The following is a 17,694-nucleotide window of genomic DNA, read 5'->3' as shown; positions in this document are numbered from 1 at the left end:
CTACACTGAAGATTTTAGGAAATGTTAGCACTAGGTGCACAGCTCTACTCATGCTAGCAGAGGTGGGAGCTCTAGCGTAGACAAGCAGCTGGCATTTTTTGCGTGGTGTTTTTACCTGCCCTGAGCAAAATTGCTGAGAATGGTAAAACTGTGACAATCAGTTTACATCAGTACTCCTACTGTTGTTAGAACCAGCTGACCCACAATGGTGGGAGAATTCCCTGTGATTATTGCTTATTATATTAGTCATACTTGTCTCACTGTTACCTCGCACTGCCCCAGCTGTGGCTTGTATCCATCTGTTGTTGCCAGGGCTGGCTCCAGGCACCAGCGCAGCAAGCAGGTGCTTGGGGCGGCCAATGGAAAGGGGCAGCACATCTGGCTCTTCAGCGGCAATTTGGCGGCGGGTCCCTCAGACCCTCTTGGAGGGAAGGACCTGCCGCCGATTTGCCGCTGAAGGATGAAGCGGCGGCGGTAGAGCTCCCGCCGAAGTGCCGCTGATCGCGGCTTTTTTTTTTTTCCTCCTCGCCACTTGGGGTGGCAAAAACGCTGTTGCCGGCCCTGGTTGTTGCTCGCCCTCTGCTTTCATGGTGAGCTCTTTGGGGCAGGGAGCATTTTTTCTTTATATGTGTGTGTACCATATCTAGCACAATGGGGCCCTGATCCCTGATTGGAGTCTCCTTGGCAGTACCAGAATACAAGTAGTAAATAATAATAATCCTCATAGAGCCATAATTACCCAGCCATGGTCTTCTCTAATATCACCTAGGTTTTGTTAGAGGCCCATCATAGTGTTTCCTCCATACTGTAGTTGAGTGTCTCCCTTTAAGGGCAGTGTTTTTTAAACTGTGAATCTGGCTTTCCTGAGGGAGGACACTGACCTCTTCCAACAGAGGCTCAAGGCAGCCATGGGAAGAGAAGGAAAGACATATTCCTGCCTTTTTGCTTAGGATCTGACAAATCCAGAAATTGAGTAATGAGTACTTTACAGCTGAGAGGTGATTCTTGTTTCTTCACCTGGAAGTGGAAAGACCAAGGGGGAAAATAATGTTAACTGAATAGATTCACTCACTCCACATGTGTAAAAACCATTTCACAATGGATATTTTTTTATATATTGCATTGATGGGGAAAGCTATGCCAATGTTGGAATCTCAACTTTAACGTTAGACATAACCTGTACTGTTTTCATTGTATTAGTAGTGTAGGATTTTAAAAGTATAAATGAGTAATTTATAAAATAAGCAGTGTGTTGGATCCCTGAAACATGGTCCTTTATTTTATTGGTGAATGGGGTGTGTGTGTATGTGTGTATGATCATACTGACTGAACTCTGAATGGCAGTAATTCGGTATGCTAAATCCAATTATTTTTCTATTTTGCAGACCTATATGTGGAGTAGCTGGTATTCAGTCTTCACAGAATCATGTACAGCACTCAGCTGTTTCTTCAGTTGCACTGTCCCATTGCTCTCATTCAGGGAGTACAGGCTCATCTTTAGCCTACCGCTCCCAAATGGACACCTCTTCACCCATGTTGTCTTCCAGTTCACAGACGCCCCAGACCCAGGAGCAAAATGGGATTTTAGACTGGCTCAGGAAACTCCGGTTGCACAAGTATTATCCTGTCTTCAAACAACTCACAATGGAGAAGGTAAAGTGGTGGGCTAGATAGGAGAAAGGAATCTGTTTTTTAAATAAGCCATATATTCTCTAGCACGTATAGAAAAGCAAAATAGCAAAATAGGCTAATGTTTACATTTAGACTGGCTGATATTTGTAGCTAGAGCTGGGCAAATTATTTGTAGGAACACTTTATTTGATGAAATGACCTCCTGTTTTTGTGGATGAACTATCTAGAGACTTACTTTAAATATTTCCTAGTTTGTTCAGAATTCTCAACGTCTGGTTTATTACAAACCCCCTTTGCGCTTCCTGTTCGCTATTCATCCTTTGATGTGCATCTAAGTCGCATTTTATTCTTGTTCTTGACTGATTTTTCCCTCCTATTTGTAAAAGCCGTGGTTATCCAAATGCATGTCAGGATTCACTTCTGAAGTGAGCTTCTGTGTGGGTAAACATGCATGAGTGTTAGATGCTTTCATTTTCCACAAACGTTGTGAACAAAAATCACTTGCATTGCATGAATGTTTGCATAAAAAGTGTCATGAATGCCATTGAAGTACATTGGCTTTTAATCAGATGAATGTAAGTACTTGTTTAATACCCAGTTCTATCTGTAATATACATGTTGTAAAATTAACCTCCTCCTCTTACTATATTTGAACTTTGAGTGCCCTCTGGTGGATTAAATACTCTGATTCTTTTAAGTCATGGCTCTGAATTGCAATGATTTTTCAGCACTGCAGCATGGCTTGAAAGATATTATTTCAATGACTATGGCCTAAGGCCACAGTTTTCTAATTTGATTTTCCTCATTCAGGAAAAATATATATAGTCATTTTTCCTTATCCTGACAAAATTGTGCATATTTTAATGTTTGACTTTTTTTTTTTCAAACAACTGCTGTGCTTATATTGGTATGTATATTCTGTTGAAAAATATTCACAGTACCTTTGCAACTAGATTGACCCATGCAGCAAAACTGAACTCTGCTCTAGATGTGATAGCTAAATGATTTCTGTGTTAAATGACACATTCAGGGAAAATACATTACATTTTAACTTTTGATAACCAACTGGTATACTCTGGGTTGAGTCAGCCGAATAAAGCAGCAATAATCAGCATGACTTTTTCAGTAGCAGATCTTTATCAGTGTCAATCAAAAACAATTTATTATAAACAAAAAGAACCAAAAGAATCCCCAACCTACAGTTCACTCATCTCTCACCACCTTGCCACGGGCATCATTCCGCTTCTGATATTACAGCAAGCTCTCCTTGTGTGCTAGGAAGTAGTTAATGGCCCTGCATTCTGCTACAGTCTTACCCTCATTGAGCTAGTGGTAGTGCTATGGACATTAAGTATTCACTGGAGGGAGGAGTGGTAGAAATTTTCAACCTTAATTTGCCCCTTACAACTTGTCCTTCCCAAAATTTGTCAAATATTTCTTGCACCAAATTGACTGGTCCCAAAATTATCTGTTTCCTGTATGCTATGTCATTCCTATAGTCGCCAGATAATTATTAGATACCTTGGGGAGAAGTCTCAAAATGGCAGGATTTTTTTTTAGGGAACCAGAACTTAAAACTTTATTTGGCTCATTTATGATACAAAATTGCCTTTCAGTGTGCACACGGACTATGTTGTCTTTATTGTGAATGATCAATATAGGCAAATATTTTAACAGTATATTAGTAATTAATTTAAAAAACCTCTTTGGAATATCCAAGTCCTCCATTTTTATACTGCCCTAAATCTTTAGTTTAAAATTGGAATAAAACTTATTAAAATTCACATACATGTGTAAAACAAGAGTCTTTAAGGTGCTTCTCAGAATTGGAAATCACTGAGAATACAGTAGGGTCATTTGAAATGTATGTATCCATATATTGCACACTGTAAAATCAGCTCCATATTTCCTCCTATAAAAGTTTCTGAGCCTTACTGAAGAAGATCTGAATAAGTTTGAATCCCTCACCATGGGAGCAAAGAAAAAACTCAAGACCCAGCTGGAATTGGAAAAGTAAGTATGTGTGTTGTGGGGAGGGGTGTGTAGTCTGTCTGGCTTTTTCAGTTGGTAAAATATGGTTAGATGGCACTAGAATTGTACAAGCTCCTGAATTTAATCCCAGTTTTTCTCTTGGTTTTGCTCTGAGGACAGAGCAAATTTGTTAAACCTTCCAGGCTTTCCCTATGTGTAAATCTGGATTCCACTTCTTTTTAATAGGGGTATGGAGGCTTAATTAGTTTGAAAAGCACTTTGAAAATGTGTTTTTTTTTTATATTTAGTACTTATTATTTTATTATTGATTATTCAAGGCCGATAAGATAAGCACATAAAAGAATTGGTGAACTCAACTTCAAAGGCACACTGTCAACTTTAACCATAAAGTAAACAAATTCCTTCAACTATGCTACTAATTACTCCTTAAATTATTAACACTGGAAGAATTTTAAAAATCCACATTACTTTTCACTATTTGTGCTCTTCCTGTGTTTGTTTTCTAATTTATCTCAGGTTGGACAAGGAAAGTCACTTTCAATTTTAAGTTTTCAGAACTGCAGTATTTGAATCCCAGACATTGTAGGATAGATGTGTAAACTTCACGAGGGCCATGTTCCATTTTAAATTGTAACCTGGAGCATAAATTTAGGATTACCTACTCCCCTCAGTTCACCATGAAACAGCAACTCATATCAGTGGGATATTTGCATCAAGAACAAAGGTGGCATATGCCCTGTATATAGTAACTAAACTCCTTCCTGTCTTCAATATTATTAAGGTTGAATTCAGCATCACTCAGTGGCAAAACATTCTCACCATTAGCAACAATGCTCTTTCTGTCCTGTGTTTCTCTCCTTTCCCTATCCTCCTTCTCTTTTTTTCTTTCCTCCTTTCTTTTCTCTGCATTTTCTTCCCTGCAGCAACTTTGAAATCCCTTCATCCCTGTGCTTCGCTTTCACTTGGTTTCCATCCTATCTGATTAAATGACCTGTAAATAAATAGTTGTTGGCATGGAGCTTTGGGGTTACCCCCCAAACCAGATTAATGCAGAAGTGAGGGGGTTCACATTTGTGCGTCATTCGTCTGCGCACTCTGCAGATTCAGGCAAACAACACTGCATTGGTTACAGTTGCTTTACATTTGAAAGGTTAACTCTGTGGAATCCAGATATGCCAAGTGGGTCACATAAATGCACCTAGCTGACCATGTACACCTCTACCTCGATATAACGCTGTCCTCGGGAGCCAAAAAATCGTATTGCGTTATAGGTGAAACCGCGTTATATTGAACTTGCTTTGATCCACCAGAGTGCGCAGCCCTGCCCCCCTGGAGCACTGCTTTACTGTGTTATATCTGAATTCGTGTTATATCGGGTCGCGTTATATCAAGGTAGCGGTGTATTTGATGTCTCTGCTGCAGGGAAATATTTATTTTAAAACTGTTCCATGTTTAGGTACACACACCACACTCCCCTCCCACATTTTTATTAGTTGAAGGCCATGTCTACACTACAAACTTTGGTCGACACAAGTTACATTGGCATGCAACCACTGAAGCTTGTATGTCACTTGGGCACATGCATACTTGGTTGTTTGCGTTGGCACTGCACATACGCGCCAGGAGTGCTTGTGTCGATGCAAAGTGCAGTGCACCGTGGGTAGATATCCCAGTGTGCCATGCACTACTCTCCAGCTCAAAGCCTGTTGGGAACTTTTCGCAATATGTTGTGGGGTAGTAATGAGTCGTGCAGGAATCTCTGGGAGCGAGGGGTCAAGTTCCCAGCATACAGCTCTCTCCACCCCATAATGCCATCCATATCCCATCATTTTCATGACTTTTTAAAAAGAATCCCACAAACCTGCTCAGCGCTTCTCAGAGTCCACCATCTCTGACAGAAGCATGGAGCACACAGAGCTCTGTGCTATTCTCAGGGACTCCGCAAGTACAGGATGCATGATCCTCCTCTATCTGCACACTCGCAGGAAGTACCGCAACAATGGAGGACAGTTTGCTGAGACATAGAGAAAAACAATCCAAGGTTGTTGTTGGCATTCATGGAGCAGCTTCAGATGGTGGAGCACAGCTTTTGGGTCCAAGAAACAAGCACTGAATGGTTGGATCACAGTGTAATGCAGGTTTAAGATGACGAGAAGTGGTTGCAGAATTTTTGGATGCAAAAGACCATGTTCTTGGATCTGCGTGCTGAGCTCACCCCCGTGCTCCAGCACAGTGATACTAGAATTGCACAAAACTGAATGACTGGGCAACAAAAAGGCAGATGAAATTCAGTGTTGATAAATGCAAAGTAATGCACATTGAAAAACATTAGCTTTACATTTGAAAGGGTAGCTCTGTAGAATCCAAATATGCCAAGTGGGCCACATAAATGCATCTAGCTGACCATATATTTGATGTCTCTGCTGCAAGGAAATGTTTGTTTTAAAACTGTTCTAGTGTTTTTTGAAAACGTCCACTCAATGTGTAGTGGTAGTCAAAAAAGCTAACAGAATGCTAGGAACCATTAGAAAACAGAGAGATGATATGATAGAAAATATCATAAGACCACTACACCGGACCCCCGCTAGAACGTGGGGTTTTGGATCCTTATGCGGTCCCGTGTTAACACGGATTCCAATTAAGGTAATTAAATTTGGGATCCATGCGCAGTCCCGCGCTATAACAGAATTCGCGCTATAAAGACGTGCATTTTAGCGAGGGTCTGCTGTATATAAATCCTTGCTATGCCCATTCCTTGAATACTGCATGCAGCTCTGGTTGCCCCACCTCAAAAAAGATATATTAGAAATGGAAAAGATTCAAAGAAGGGCAACAAAAATGATTGGGGTGAGAAGAAAGTAAAAAGACAGGGATTGTTCATCTTGGACAAGTGATGACTAAGGGAGGATATATAAATCCTGACCGGTATGGAGAAAGTGAATAAAGAAGTGTTATTTACCCCTTCACATAACACAAGAACCAGAGGTCCCTTCCCCTTCATTGGACTCCTCCAGGCTTGGCTGACAGAACTGGTTAGACTGTAGTGGAGTCTCAAACAGGTCCTGGCTTGTGGCATTGCTGCCTCCCCCTGCCACATCTCCCCCTTCTCCTCCTCACTGTTCACAGTGGAGGTCTCTGTTTTGGGCTCCTGTGAGGTATCTATAGTGGGTTGGTATTGGTGTTGGTGGGGTCTCCGCCACAGTATGGCAGGTAGCTCATAAAAGCAGCAGGTCTGTGGCTCAGCACCAGATCATTTGTTGGCCTCCCTGATGTTGTATACCAGCCACAGTCCCTTTGCTTTCATGCGGCATTGCTGCTGATCCCTGTCGTACCCCTTTGCTTGCATCCCCTGTGCCATTTATTTGTAGATGATCATGTTTCTACAGCTCGTCCGTAGCTGTGCTATCTAATCCAGGCAGAAGTGCTTCTAGTGTGTGGAGCCAGCATGGTCTATTGGGCAGTTGAACACATCAAGGGAGAGCAGCTAAGGTGGGCAATCAGGAAAAGGCATTTCAAAAATATGCAGAGGGTTTTAAAATGGGGAGGCTTTTGCCATTTACAGTTGTGACCAAAGCAGTCACTGTTGCAGGGAATGGGGCACTGTGGGACAGCTGATGGAGGACAGTTTGGGTTGACACAGGTTGTGCGGTGTCTGCACTCACACTGCATCAACCTTAGTTGGTCGACCATGGCTCCATGCTGTTCAGGGAGGTGGTGTTACTCATTGCCATAACAGAGCACTTATCTTGGTGAGAGACAAATTTGAGTATAAACTCATGCACAATGAGGCTGATGCACAGGGACTTACATCAACCTAACTTTGTAGTGTAGACCAGGCCTTAGGTTTTGTAAAGTTTGAATCACATTTAACTTAACTCTTAAATTCTCTGCATTTAGCTTCCTTTTCATCTTTGGAATGAAGGGCTAGCTCTCTGTTTCTCTGTATTTAGTTAATCAGATAGAATTCAGTCTCTTCTTTTGTGACGTTTTATCCTCAATACCTTGTACAAATAAGCGGCTCAGTATAATACCATATAACAAGAAAGACCAATGTAAATGCTGGCAAGAAGCGGTGGTTAAGATTGATTTAATTTCCAAATATTCATATTTGTGCATCTTAAATTAGCATAATCTTTGTACTACGTTTACTGAGTTAGACAACATAGACCCCATCTGCCTCAATTTCATTAAAAAAATCTGTTTAAATACCAAATTGTTTTAACCAATTGTTTTTTCCCCTCCTCCCCATTCACTGTAGAGAAAAATCAGAGAAACGGTGCCTAAATCCAGCAACACCTTCTTCAGTTACCAGCAGTGGAGTGGCCAGGGTCCCTCCTACCACTCATGTAGGGCCTATCCAGAGTATTCGTGGCAACCATGCTGCAGGTAAATAAGCAATATAAAGCTTAAGCTATAAGGTATAGGATGGATATGTTCTCGCACAACAGCAAGCTCATAGCTTTACTGCCCCAACCTCAAATTAAAACTGAATTGCTTTATTTGTGTCAGTCCTTTGTGATCATGTTCTTCCAAAACTTAGTTGTTTGCATGAGGAATCTTGTTCCTGGTGATATTTGAGTGAAACAAACATACAATTATCATTCCATGATTTGCATATGAAGAGCTGTTTGAGCTGTTGAGTAACCATTACTTTTCTGGACTCCTGCTCCTCAGGCCAATGTGAATCCCCACTAGCCTGAAGCATCTTTGTGTATTAAGGGTTAGAGTATAGCGGGAGACACATTCAGAAACTGCAGTATTGTACCAGGCTTTTGTCATCTAGATAAAATTTTGCAAATAGTTTTCATATTTTCTAACTGATTTATCACGCATACTGTATCCCTAGAGCTGCGTGTAGATGTGGATCAGCCAGCCCACCCGCTTCCCCGAGAAGGTAGTTCTTCTGAGTACTCAAGTTCCTCTTCCAGCCCCATGGGGATCCAGACCAGGGAAGAGAGCTCAGATAGTGCTGAGGAGAATGAGAGACGTAAGGAAAACCAAGCAAAGCTTATTTTTGTGTTGATCTGTCCTGTCCAGTGAAGTAGCTGTATTTATAGATCTTTCTGTCTCTAGGTTTAGAGATTCACTTGGACAGTTCAGAAAAGGAGAAGCCAGTGATGTTACTAAATCATTTCACTTCGAGCTCCGCCAGACCCACAGCCCAGGTTCTACCAGTGCAGAATGATGCAGGCTCCAATCCTTCTGGGCACCATATCTTGCCAATGCAAATGATGACAGCAGCCTCCACCCACATCAGCCCTATTCGAATGCTAAATGCGATGCACAAGTCAGAGCGAAATACAGACGTGAAGCTACTTTCCTCTTCTGTGCATTCACTTTTGTCTCTAGAAGAAAGAAATAAAGCTTCACCTGGACCTAGAAGCAGCATTAAAATGGACAAGAGCTTTGGAAATACAGTGGTTGATGTGATGCCCACATCGTCTCCCCATCAGCCCCTGCAAGTACTTTCAGGAGTTCCTGAAAACAGTTCTTCATCTTCGGTTAACTATGGTCCTCGAACCAAAGTTGTACATGCTTCAACTCTGGACAGAGTGATAAAAACAACTCAACAGACATCATTAATAGCGGAAGCAAGTACTGCTGCCACTGTAACATCCAGCACAGTCTTCCATATGGCACGTCCACCCATCAAGCTCCTGGTATCTTCTTCTGTTCCTACGGATTCTGCCACTGCTGGGCAAACTTCCTGCTCCAGCAATATGCAAATAAGTGTCTCTCCTGCAATAATCAATCCCCGGACTGCTCTATATACAGCCAACACCAAAGTTGCCTTTTCTGCAATGAGCAGTATGCCAGTGGCTCCGATGCCAGGCAGCTTCTGTGCAAACAGTAACACTGCCTCTTCTAGCAGCCACCCATCCACATCATTTGCAAACATGGCAAATTTGCCCAGTTGTCCTGCCCCCAGTTCTAGCCCCACACTTTCATCTGTTGCTGAGAACAATTTCTATAGCAGCAGCAGTAGTAGTGGATCTGCAGGGAGTATCCCAGTACCAAATCAGAATCACCACCACCACCACCACCACCACCAACAGCAGCAGCAGCAGCCGCCTGGGTGTATGGTGTGTAGTTCCTGTGGGTGTAGTGGGAACTGTGGTTCAGGCGGTATGACTGTCAGTTATGCTAACTATTTCCAGCACCCATTTTCAGGTTCCTCAATGTTTACCTTTCCATTTGTACCCTTCAATCCTTTATGTAGTAATGGCTACATCAACACGCAGCAGTACAACGGCAGCACGACTTTTCCAATGGTTCATTCTCCCTACAACAGTGGTTTAACACCAGACTCTGTAATGAGTGGGCAGTCCACGTTTGCAGTGCCCCCAATGCAGAACTTTATGGCAGGAACAGCAGGGGTGTATCAGGCACAAGGAATGATGGGAAACAGCAATGGTTCAAGCCACAAAAAAATTGGGAACCTTTCCTGTTACAACTGCGGGGCCAGTGGTCACCGAGCTCAGGATTGCAAACAGCCACCAATGGATTTCAATCGGCAAGGTAAGAAGCTGGTGGTGGTGCTGATGTGGGGCTCCTTAGTCTGTGTGCGGGACTGCATGTTGATCTGAATGGGAGTTACCTATATGGGTGGGGATGTGACCGAAATCAATGATGGTACCTTGTCTTTATATCAAGTTTTCACTTAATTACAGAAAAATATCATGTTGTAAGCCAGTGTCTTTGAAAAGAGAGAGAAGCTATGGGCTAAATTCAAGATTAAGTTGACTCCTGTGTGTATCCCATGTTCCCTGCTTTAGGGCATAAGTGCTGTTATAAGTCTTGTGTTGGCCCTCTGCATAGGAGAGAATTTCCCTTCGAGGGATGGAAGGGCTGAACTTCCACTGACTGATTGAAATAGTGTTGCGTGCGGCTGCTTATACTGTCTGTGAATTTGGCCCCTGAGCTGTTGTGTGTTTCTTATTTTGAAGGTTATCTTCAAAGTTCATACATTTTTTTTAAAAAGTACATAAGTAGAGTGCAACTTCTGTAATGAAGTGTCTGCATCCTCTTGAAGGACTTGGCTTGTGGTTACTGAAAATGTGGGTTCCATGGCGTGCATACATCTTCCAGTATTGTAGCAAAGGCACCTCCAAAAGAGATTTTAAATCCTTGGATCAGGACAGGGCACATTTGGGAGTGAACTGTTACTTTACCAAAAGCATGTTCAGGTCATACTTCTCTTTTCCTGAAGTTCTGTGTTTAAAATAATAGTGTGCATAGTATAACTTTCCAGAATGACACGCAGACTTTTGGCTAGAACTAGTGATACTAAAGTGATACCTTGCCCATCTTGTTAATCTAAAATGTAATATCTTTTATTGAACCAACTTTTCTGGGTGAAAGGGACAAGCTTTTGAGCTTATATAGAGCTCGTTTTCAGGTGACCTAAAGATACGCTCAAAAACTTGTCTTTCACGAACAGAAGTTGGTCCAATAAAAGCTTTTACCTCACCCACCTTGTCTCTCTGATATCCTGGGACTGACACGGCTACGGCACTGCAAACAATACTTTAGGTTGTGCTTTGGGGCAGGGACTGTCTTTCTTTGTGTTTAGATGGTGCAGAGAATGTCATCAGAACTTAACATTTTTTTTTAGAGAGGATAGGCAGAGTTTTCCAGCCATGCTAAAAATATGAATAATTAGTGTTGTTTCTAGAACTTAGTATTTTGATAGTGGCAGATCAGAAAATTGTGGCACTGCCTCAGTCAATCCTAGGCCAACAGCAGACTTCTGAGGCTTTGTCTACATTAGCACTTTGGCTGACCAAAAGTTTGTTGGTCAGGGGTGTGGAAAAAACACACCCCTGACCGTCATAAGTTTCACCAACCAAAGCACCAGTGTGGACAGCGCTGTTGGCAGGAGACACTCTCCCGCCAACAGCTACCGCCACTCGTTGGGCGTGGTTTAATTATGACGGCGGGAGAACTCTCTCCCATCGGCATAGAACGGCTACACAGGAGACCGTACAGTAGCGCAGCTGCAGCAGTAAAGCTGTGCTGCTGTAAGGTCCGTAGTATAGACACAGGCTTAGTCTAAAAAACTAGAATGGTGCTGCTCAATGCATGTTAAAGCTGCATTTTATCAACTCCTTTAAAGCTGCCCTGAATTACTGCAGTTTTGAATATCTTAAAACTTCTGCTGCCCCAAAGTTGCATCTTAGCCACAGCAGCATTCTGTGTTGTGCTGTGTTTTTATTCCCCATTCCTCCTGCCTGCAGTAGACGTCTCCCTGTCAACTTCATAAGAGTGAGGCTGGCTGCTGCTTTTATTGTGTAAGGGGATGGATTTATTTAAATCAAAATGATTTAATCACTGATTTTAATCATGATTTACATCAGCAAGCAGGAAATTTGGATTAATATCATCAATCTTGTTTTGCATTTGTACTTCAGTTATTTTCCTAAAGATAAGCTGATTCTCATTGATTGGTATAATTTGGCACTTTTTTGTTAACCAGGAGGCTACATTACATCTATATACATTTATTTAAGCATATGTAGTTTAACATACATTTATTCACATGCTTAGTTATTTACATTTTTATGTAATTGTGAATGATTTATTCTTTGTTATATAAAGGGAAAAGTAAGTTTATAAAAAAGCGCATTTAAAACTTTTTTTAACAAGCAGTAGTATCTGCTGGTCATGAGGTCTTCAAGATTTTAGAACTAGTAGATGTCATCCTCTCATACTTAGTTTTTACTCATATATTGGAAGAAGAAAACAAGTTTTCCTGCTTTTTCAGTTCTCAGTCCATCTCTTAACTTTGAATGAACAAGTTACTGAACTTAACTAGTTGAATAAACTGAAATGAATGAAAATATTCTCTCTGTGCCTGAGGCTACTGCTGTCAAAAGCTGGCTTAGCACTTCACCTAGAACCAGATTGTTGCTTAGTCAGTGACTTCCATCTGTTCAGTGGCTTGACTTTCTGTAAAACTTAGGGCAGCTCTACACTACCACTTAAATTAATCTAACTTACGTCTTTCAGGGGTGTGAAAAAGACCCCCCTGAGCAACACAAGTTACAGCGACCTAAGCACTGTCCACACTGGCGCTATGTTGGTGGGAGATGCTTTCCCGCCAACATAGCTTCTGCCTTTCGTGGAGGTGGAGTAATTATGTCAACAGGAGAGCGCTCTCCCGTCAGCATAGAGCGTCTTCACCAGACGCGCTACAATGGTGCAGCCATGCCGATGTAGCACTTGTAGTGTAGACCGGCCCAAAGGTAGCAAACATGCGGTGCATTATTTAGTATTTAATTTTAAATGATTTTATAGATTATACTAAATGTAGACCTTAACATGGGTTATTTTTTAATAAATTTTAAATGGGTTTATTTTTAAAAAATCATATTTTTTTAAATTATAGCATTTTATAATGCTGTTGCATAATCTGTAAGAAGCAGATATTTAAAATGCTGTGAGAGATAACTGCTAAAAAAGGTGTGCATTGTTGACTTCCTTTCCCCCTTTCCCTCTTCTACAGGTACTTTTAGGCTGAAATATGCCCCTCCAGCGGAAAGTCTTGACTCCACAGACTGATACTTTCTCTGCCAAGAGAACACTGTAAGCCATGGAGATAAGGAATTTTAAATACAAAACTGAGAAGTCCATTGCTGTTAAGTTTTAATGAGTTTTTTAATCCAAAGGTGCTTTACTTTACTAGACTAGGTAGAAAATCTAGCTTAGGGGTGTATCAAACCCATTTTTGATCGCCAAAATTCAAGTTTAGATCTTGGGAGATGGAACTTGCCTAATACGTATCATGCGATTGATGCGCAGTGGATGGCAGGTGAAGCTGGCCAACTACATTTTCTGTTGCAAATGCAAAACAACCAACCACCCTACACACTTGTGCTGAAGAATGTTGCCATCTTTGGACCTTCTACAATGAAAAGGATAACTCCAGGGCAGCTACTACAATGTGATCTGAAGTGAGAGCTGGAGGTTGAAGGTATGAGCGGCTGTGTGCCAGCCAGCCTCTGAAACCCTGGGCTAAGTAAAATGGCTACTTTTTTTCAAAAGTAATCAAGCACTAATCTCTGGGATTTTTAAGGATTGCACTACAGAAGAATGTAAAACTATTCAGGCTTCTGCACTTTTAGCAGATAGTGTCACTCTGAGACCAGTGCAAGAGGCAAAGAAGTTCCAACCTTTAAACTTTGGCACCAGCAGGCTATGCGATTTACTACACAATAAAAATCTTAAATAATTCTCTCCTTTCCCTTCCAAAAGAACACACATGGCAGTTTCAATTCCTTCTGGAAACAACCTTACTCTCACTGTCGCCATTATTACTAGATAGAGGTGGGTTACTAGCAGTGAAATGAACTTAGTTTTCCAAGGGTCCAAGTCCCAGAGACTCCAGGGCCATAAAGGCTTCACAAAGAGGGGTTTTTTTATGTAATACGTGAAACACCTTTTAAGTCCTGTTACTGTATATAGGTATCTTTCACAGAAACCTTACCACTCTGCTTTTGTAAATGAATTTTAAACCATCCTAAAAATAAACTCTGGCAGCAGAGTTAGCAAGCTGTTGCTTTACTTTATGTAATGAAACTCTGACTCGTACCCCAGGGCTTTTGCTACAGGAGTCAGAGGGGTAGAATTCAAACATGTAAAGGGTAGTAAACGTCATTATTTTAAAGACTCTGAAGGATTTACTGTCGGCCTCCTTTGTGGCAGTAGACTGCAGATTACTAATTTTGGTGTTAACTACCTAGCGTACATAATTTTGAGTTGGCAAGTTTAATTAAGAGTTAGGAGGAAGCCAAACAAAGCTCATGTTGCTGAATTGAAAAGGTCTTGTCCTGTCTTGCCCAAGGAATTCCACTCGCTGCAATGGGTGTGGCCTTTTTTTTTAAAATGGCCTGAAATTTAAAGTGATTCTTGTTTTCCAGATTAGAGTATGCAACTTTAATATCTGAGGCCTTGTTTATCTTGTGGGATTTTTTTACACCAGTATAGCTATACCAGTGCAAACCCGAAGGTAGATGTTCTACACCAGAATAAATAGCACTTGTATTCGTGCATCTTGCTCTGGTTTGAAAGCAAGGAAAGCCATACCAGCGCAAGACACTTTTTATGTGGGTGCAAAGCTCCTCAGGGTAGATCTGGCGTTAGCTACTGCAGTGTTGGTTTAAGTAGCTAATGCAATAAATTGTCAGTCAAGATTTGAATGGCAAATGTTAGACGTTAAATATCTGGGCCATCTTTTAGTTCCGTTTTCTCAAAACTGTCAGCCTCACCCGAAAGCAACAACAGGCCAGGGCAATATGATAAATTAATATTGATAAAGAGGCATTGTAACATGAGATGGCAAGACACCAAACTTGTCCCAGTTTTTCTTTGGAGGTCATACAGTTTTTTGGCGTCATGGAAACCAAAGCCTGAAGTTGTGTAATATTTGGTTTCTCAAAAATAACAAGATTTCTGTTGTTTATTTCTATGCAATGAAGAAACGCCATACTTCTGTAGCCTCAGCTCCGTTCACACTACACAGTATTTATAGACAGTGTTGAAACAATTGTTTGCTATGTCTGTATTTTGAGGTGGTTACATATAATGGTCTCATGAGCAACTTTCAAATCTGCAACACTAACGTGATGAGAACTGACAATGCAATTTACTTTGCCTTAATGAGCTTGAAACAATAGTACAAAAAAAGCTGTCTTACGATATTGTGTTAAAGGGAACTTGCAGTTTTCGCTTAAAATGTTTACTACAGGATTTTGATGGTCTCTCCAGTAGCCTGGAACATGTGCTGAAAGCCAAACTTTCACCTTTTTTCACTTTTTTAAAACAAAAGAATATTTTAAAATTGAACTGTATTTAAACTATTTCAACACACATGCAAGTACTAAAAGCCGTCTCTCAAACTAGCAAAAACCAATAGCAAAAAAAATTGTTTTCTATACCAATTGCATTTTGTTTCATGGGCAAGGCTGGGAAGTATAGTCTTGTCTGTTTAATATTCACTACAAATCAAAAGGGTGTAACAAGGATTATTAAACTGAACTTTTATCCAGTTAGCTTCTTCAAAAATGGTTTCATTCCTGCATTCAGAATTCTTGTCTTCAAGAATGTTTCCTTTTTGTAAAGTTAAGGCTGATATTTCCTAGACAGATTAATATGCACTTAACTATCTTTAAAAATTACCTTTTAAGTCTGATTTCAAATTCAAACTCAGAAAAGCCTGAGTAAATGGAAGGAAGTGGAGCTAATGTAGATGTTTGAAGAGCCGGTACTGTTTATAGAGCTTTTCCTAAATCATCAACTTGAGTCGTGGCTTCTGATTTGCTAGTGTAATCCGTTACGTTTGTACCAAGAACAACCAAAGTTGGTGAGCCTAAACAGAGCACTTTAATTATATAATCCATTTTAAAAGGCACAAGTCCATCTCTTTCCTCTCAAATTAGTCTGTCTAGAGTGACTGAAAGAACCAGCTCATAATACCATTTCTGTATGTCAAAATATGGAAAATAGACACAGAATAAGCTTTTTTATTCATATCTTTGCCCTGGCAGTGTAAGACTATCTAGTTCACAAACTAGCTTGCACTCTAGGATAACTGACAGTTTTTAAAATGCAAAAGAGGGACAAACTCCTTGTCATTCTCTGCTTTTAATCTCAGCACTATAGGAATGTGGAAGAGGGTCATAACTTTAAGCTTCCTTACCAGAGGGAATCTATAATGCAATTTCACAATAGTCTTTCTGATTTTAAAGTATTGGTGATGGAAGTGTTAGGAAGAGAATGAAACCAGAATTACCAACAAACTCCTCTGACAGTAGCAGTCCAATTTGAAATAAGCATTAGAGGTTAGTTTGTGTGTCATTAACATTTGTCAGGAGGTTCAACAAGGAAGATTCATATCAGGAAGCAGGTATTAATAGGATTCCGTAGTGATATCAGGTTTCATGTTATGTGACACTTCCTAAACTGTGTATTAAACCTGACCAGTAAAAATTCAGCCATAAAATAAGTGAAGGACTTCCTGAAATAGTATAAACCAACCACTGTTACCTCAGCTTGAGTTTCATGCCATTTACTGCTTGTTCGTATTGACACTAAAATTTAGTTTATGGTATTTGGCAGAGAAGCCACCCTAATCCCACTCCCCCAAATGAAAATAGATTAGTTCTTGCCGTTTCAATGGCATCAGTCCTACAGAACATGTATCAGAGGTCACTTACACTTAAAGCCATGGATTCTGGGAGTGGTCTAGAATTCCTTTGTAAATCCAGTGGGTCCTATTTTGTTGGAAGTAAATGTACTTACCACTTGCAAGATTCTGGAAAACCATATTGCTGGTTGAGGCCAAAGGTAAGTTACTACAATACTAAGGAAATATAATACAAACTCTTAGGACTTTTTAAGTTCTTACACAAGTAAAAGATACTTTGGTACAGAAACAAAGCAAATCCTATGTTTTGAAGTGTAGTTTAACAGCTTCTCTTGGATATAATTTTTCCACTAGGAATGAAGGAAACTCCTACTCCAATTTGAGCCATTTCCCTTATTTCAGTCAATTCTAGTATTAAAAATTGTGCATGTAACTTTATAAATATTTTTAAAATAGTTTTGTAAATATTTAATATTCAGCTAATTTGATTTTGAATTGTAAATGTCAAGTATTCTGGTATTGGAATTTTTATGTTTTATTATACTTTGTTAAAGGTAAAATTGTACATTTTTAGAATGTTTTTATCTAAGTAAATTTAATGTATGGAAAATAAAAAAAAAAGTTCAAGTCCTTACGTGCTTTTAAAAGGCTTTCTCCCTTCTAGTTTTCTCCCAACCTAAGTTGAGAACTATTTTAGAAATTCATTCAAAACAACTTTACAATTAAGGACACCCTCAGTCTAACTACACTCATCTGCCAATGAATCAGATAGACCTTATTGTTTGTGTCTCTATGCAACTGCTATTCTCTAATAATTAAAATTTGAGGGACAAACTTTGCCTTAGTCAAGGACAACTCTGCAAGGTACTGCTGTCCACAACTTGACACTTCACTCACTGCAGCAGACTGACTGTTGGGCTAATGAG

At 40.4% G+C, this 17,694-nt stretch overlaps 1 protein-coding gene across 1 annotated transcript in view; it reads left to right on the top strand.

Annotated features, from left to right (window-relative positions):
• Positions 1 to 17,400, top strand: part of ZCCHC14 (zinc finger CCHC-type containing 14) — an 85,809-nt gene extending 68,409 nt beyond the window's left edge. Inside the window, exons 8-13 of the mRNA XM_008168623.4 lie at positions 1,386 to 1,653; positions 3,554 to 3,645; positions 7,883 to 8,010; positions 8,471 to 8,611; positions 8,698 to 10,143; positions 13,130 to 17,400. Of these exons, the coding sequence (XP_008166845.2) occupies positions 1,386 to 1,653; positions 3,554 to 3,645; positions 7,883 to 8,010; positions 8,471 to 8,611; positions 8,698 to 10,143; positions 13,130 to 13,185 (2,131 nt within the window). The 3' untranslated portion in view covers positions 13,186 to 17,400. The remainder of the gene's footprint in view (positions 1 to 1,385; positions 1,654 to 3,553; positions 3,646 to 7,882; positions 8,011 to 8,470; positions 8,612 to 8,697; positions 10,144 to 13,129) is intronic.
• Positions 17,401 to 17,694: the final 294 nt, after the last annotated feature.

The sequence above is a fragment of the Chrysemys picta genome, chromosome 14 (assembly GCF_011386835.1).
Source record: "Chrysemys picta bellii isolate R12L10 chromosome 14, ASM1138683v2, whole genome shotgun sequence".
In the NCBI taxonomy this organism is placed as follows: Eukaryota; Metazoa; Chordata; order Testudines; family Emydidae; genus Chrysemys; species Chrysemys picta.
Note: the sequence above shows the minus strand (reverse complement) of the source record. Positions and strands in the feature narration are given on the sequence as shown.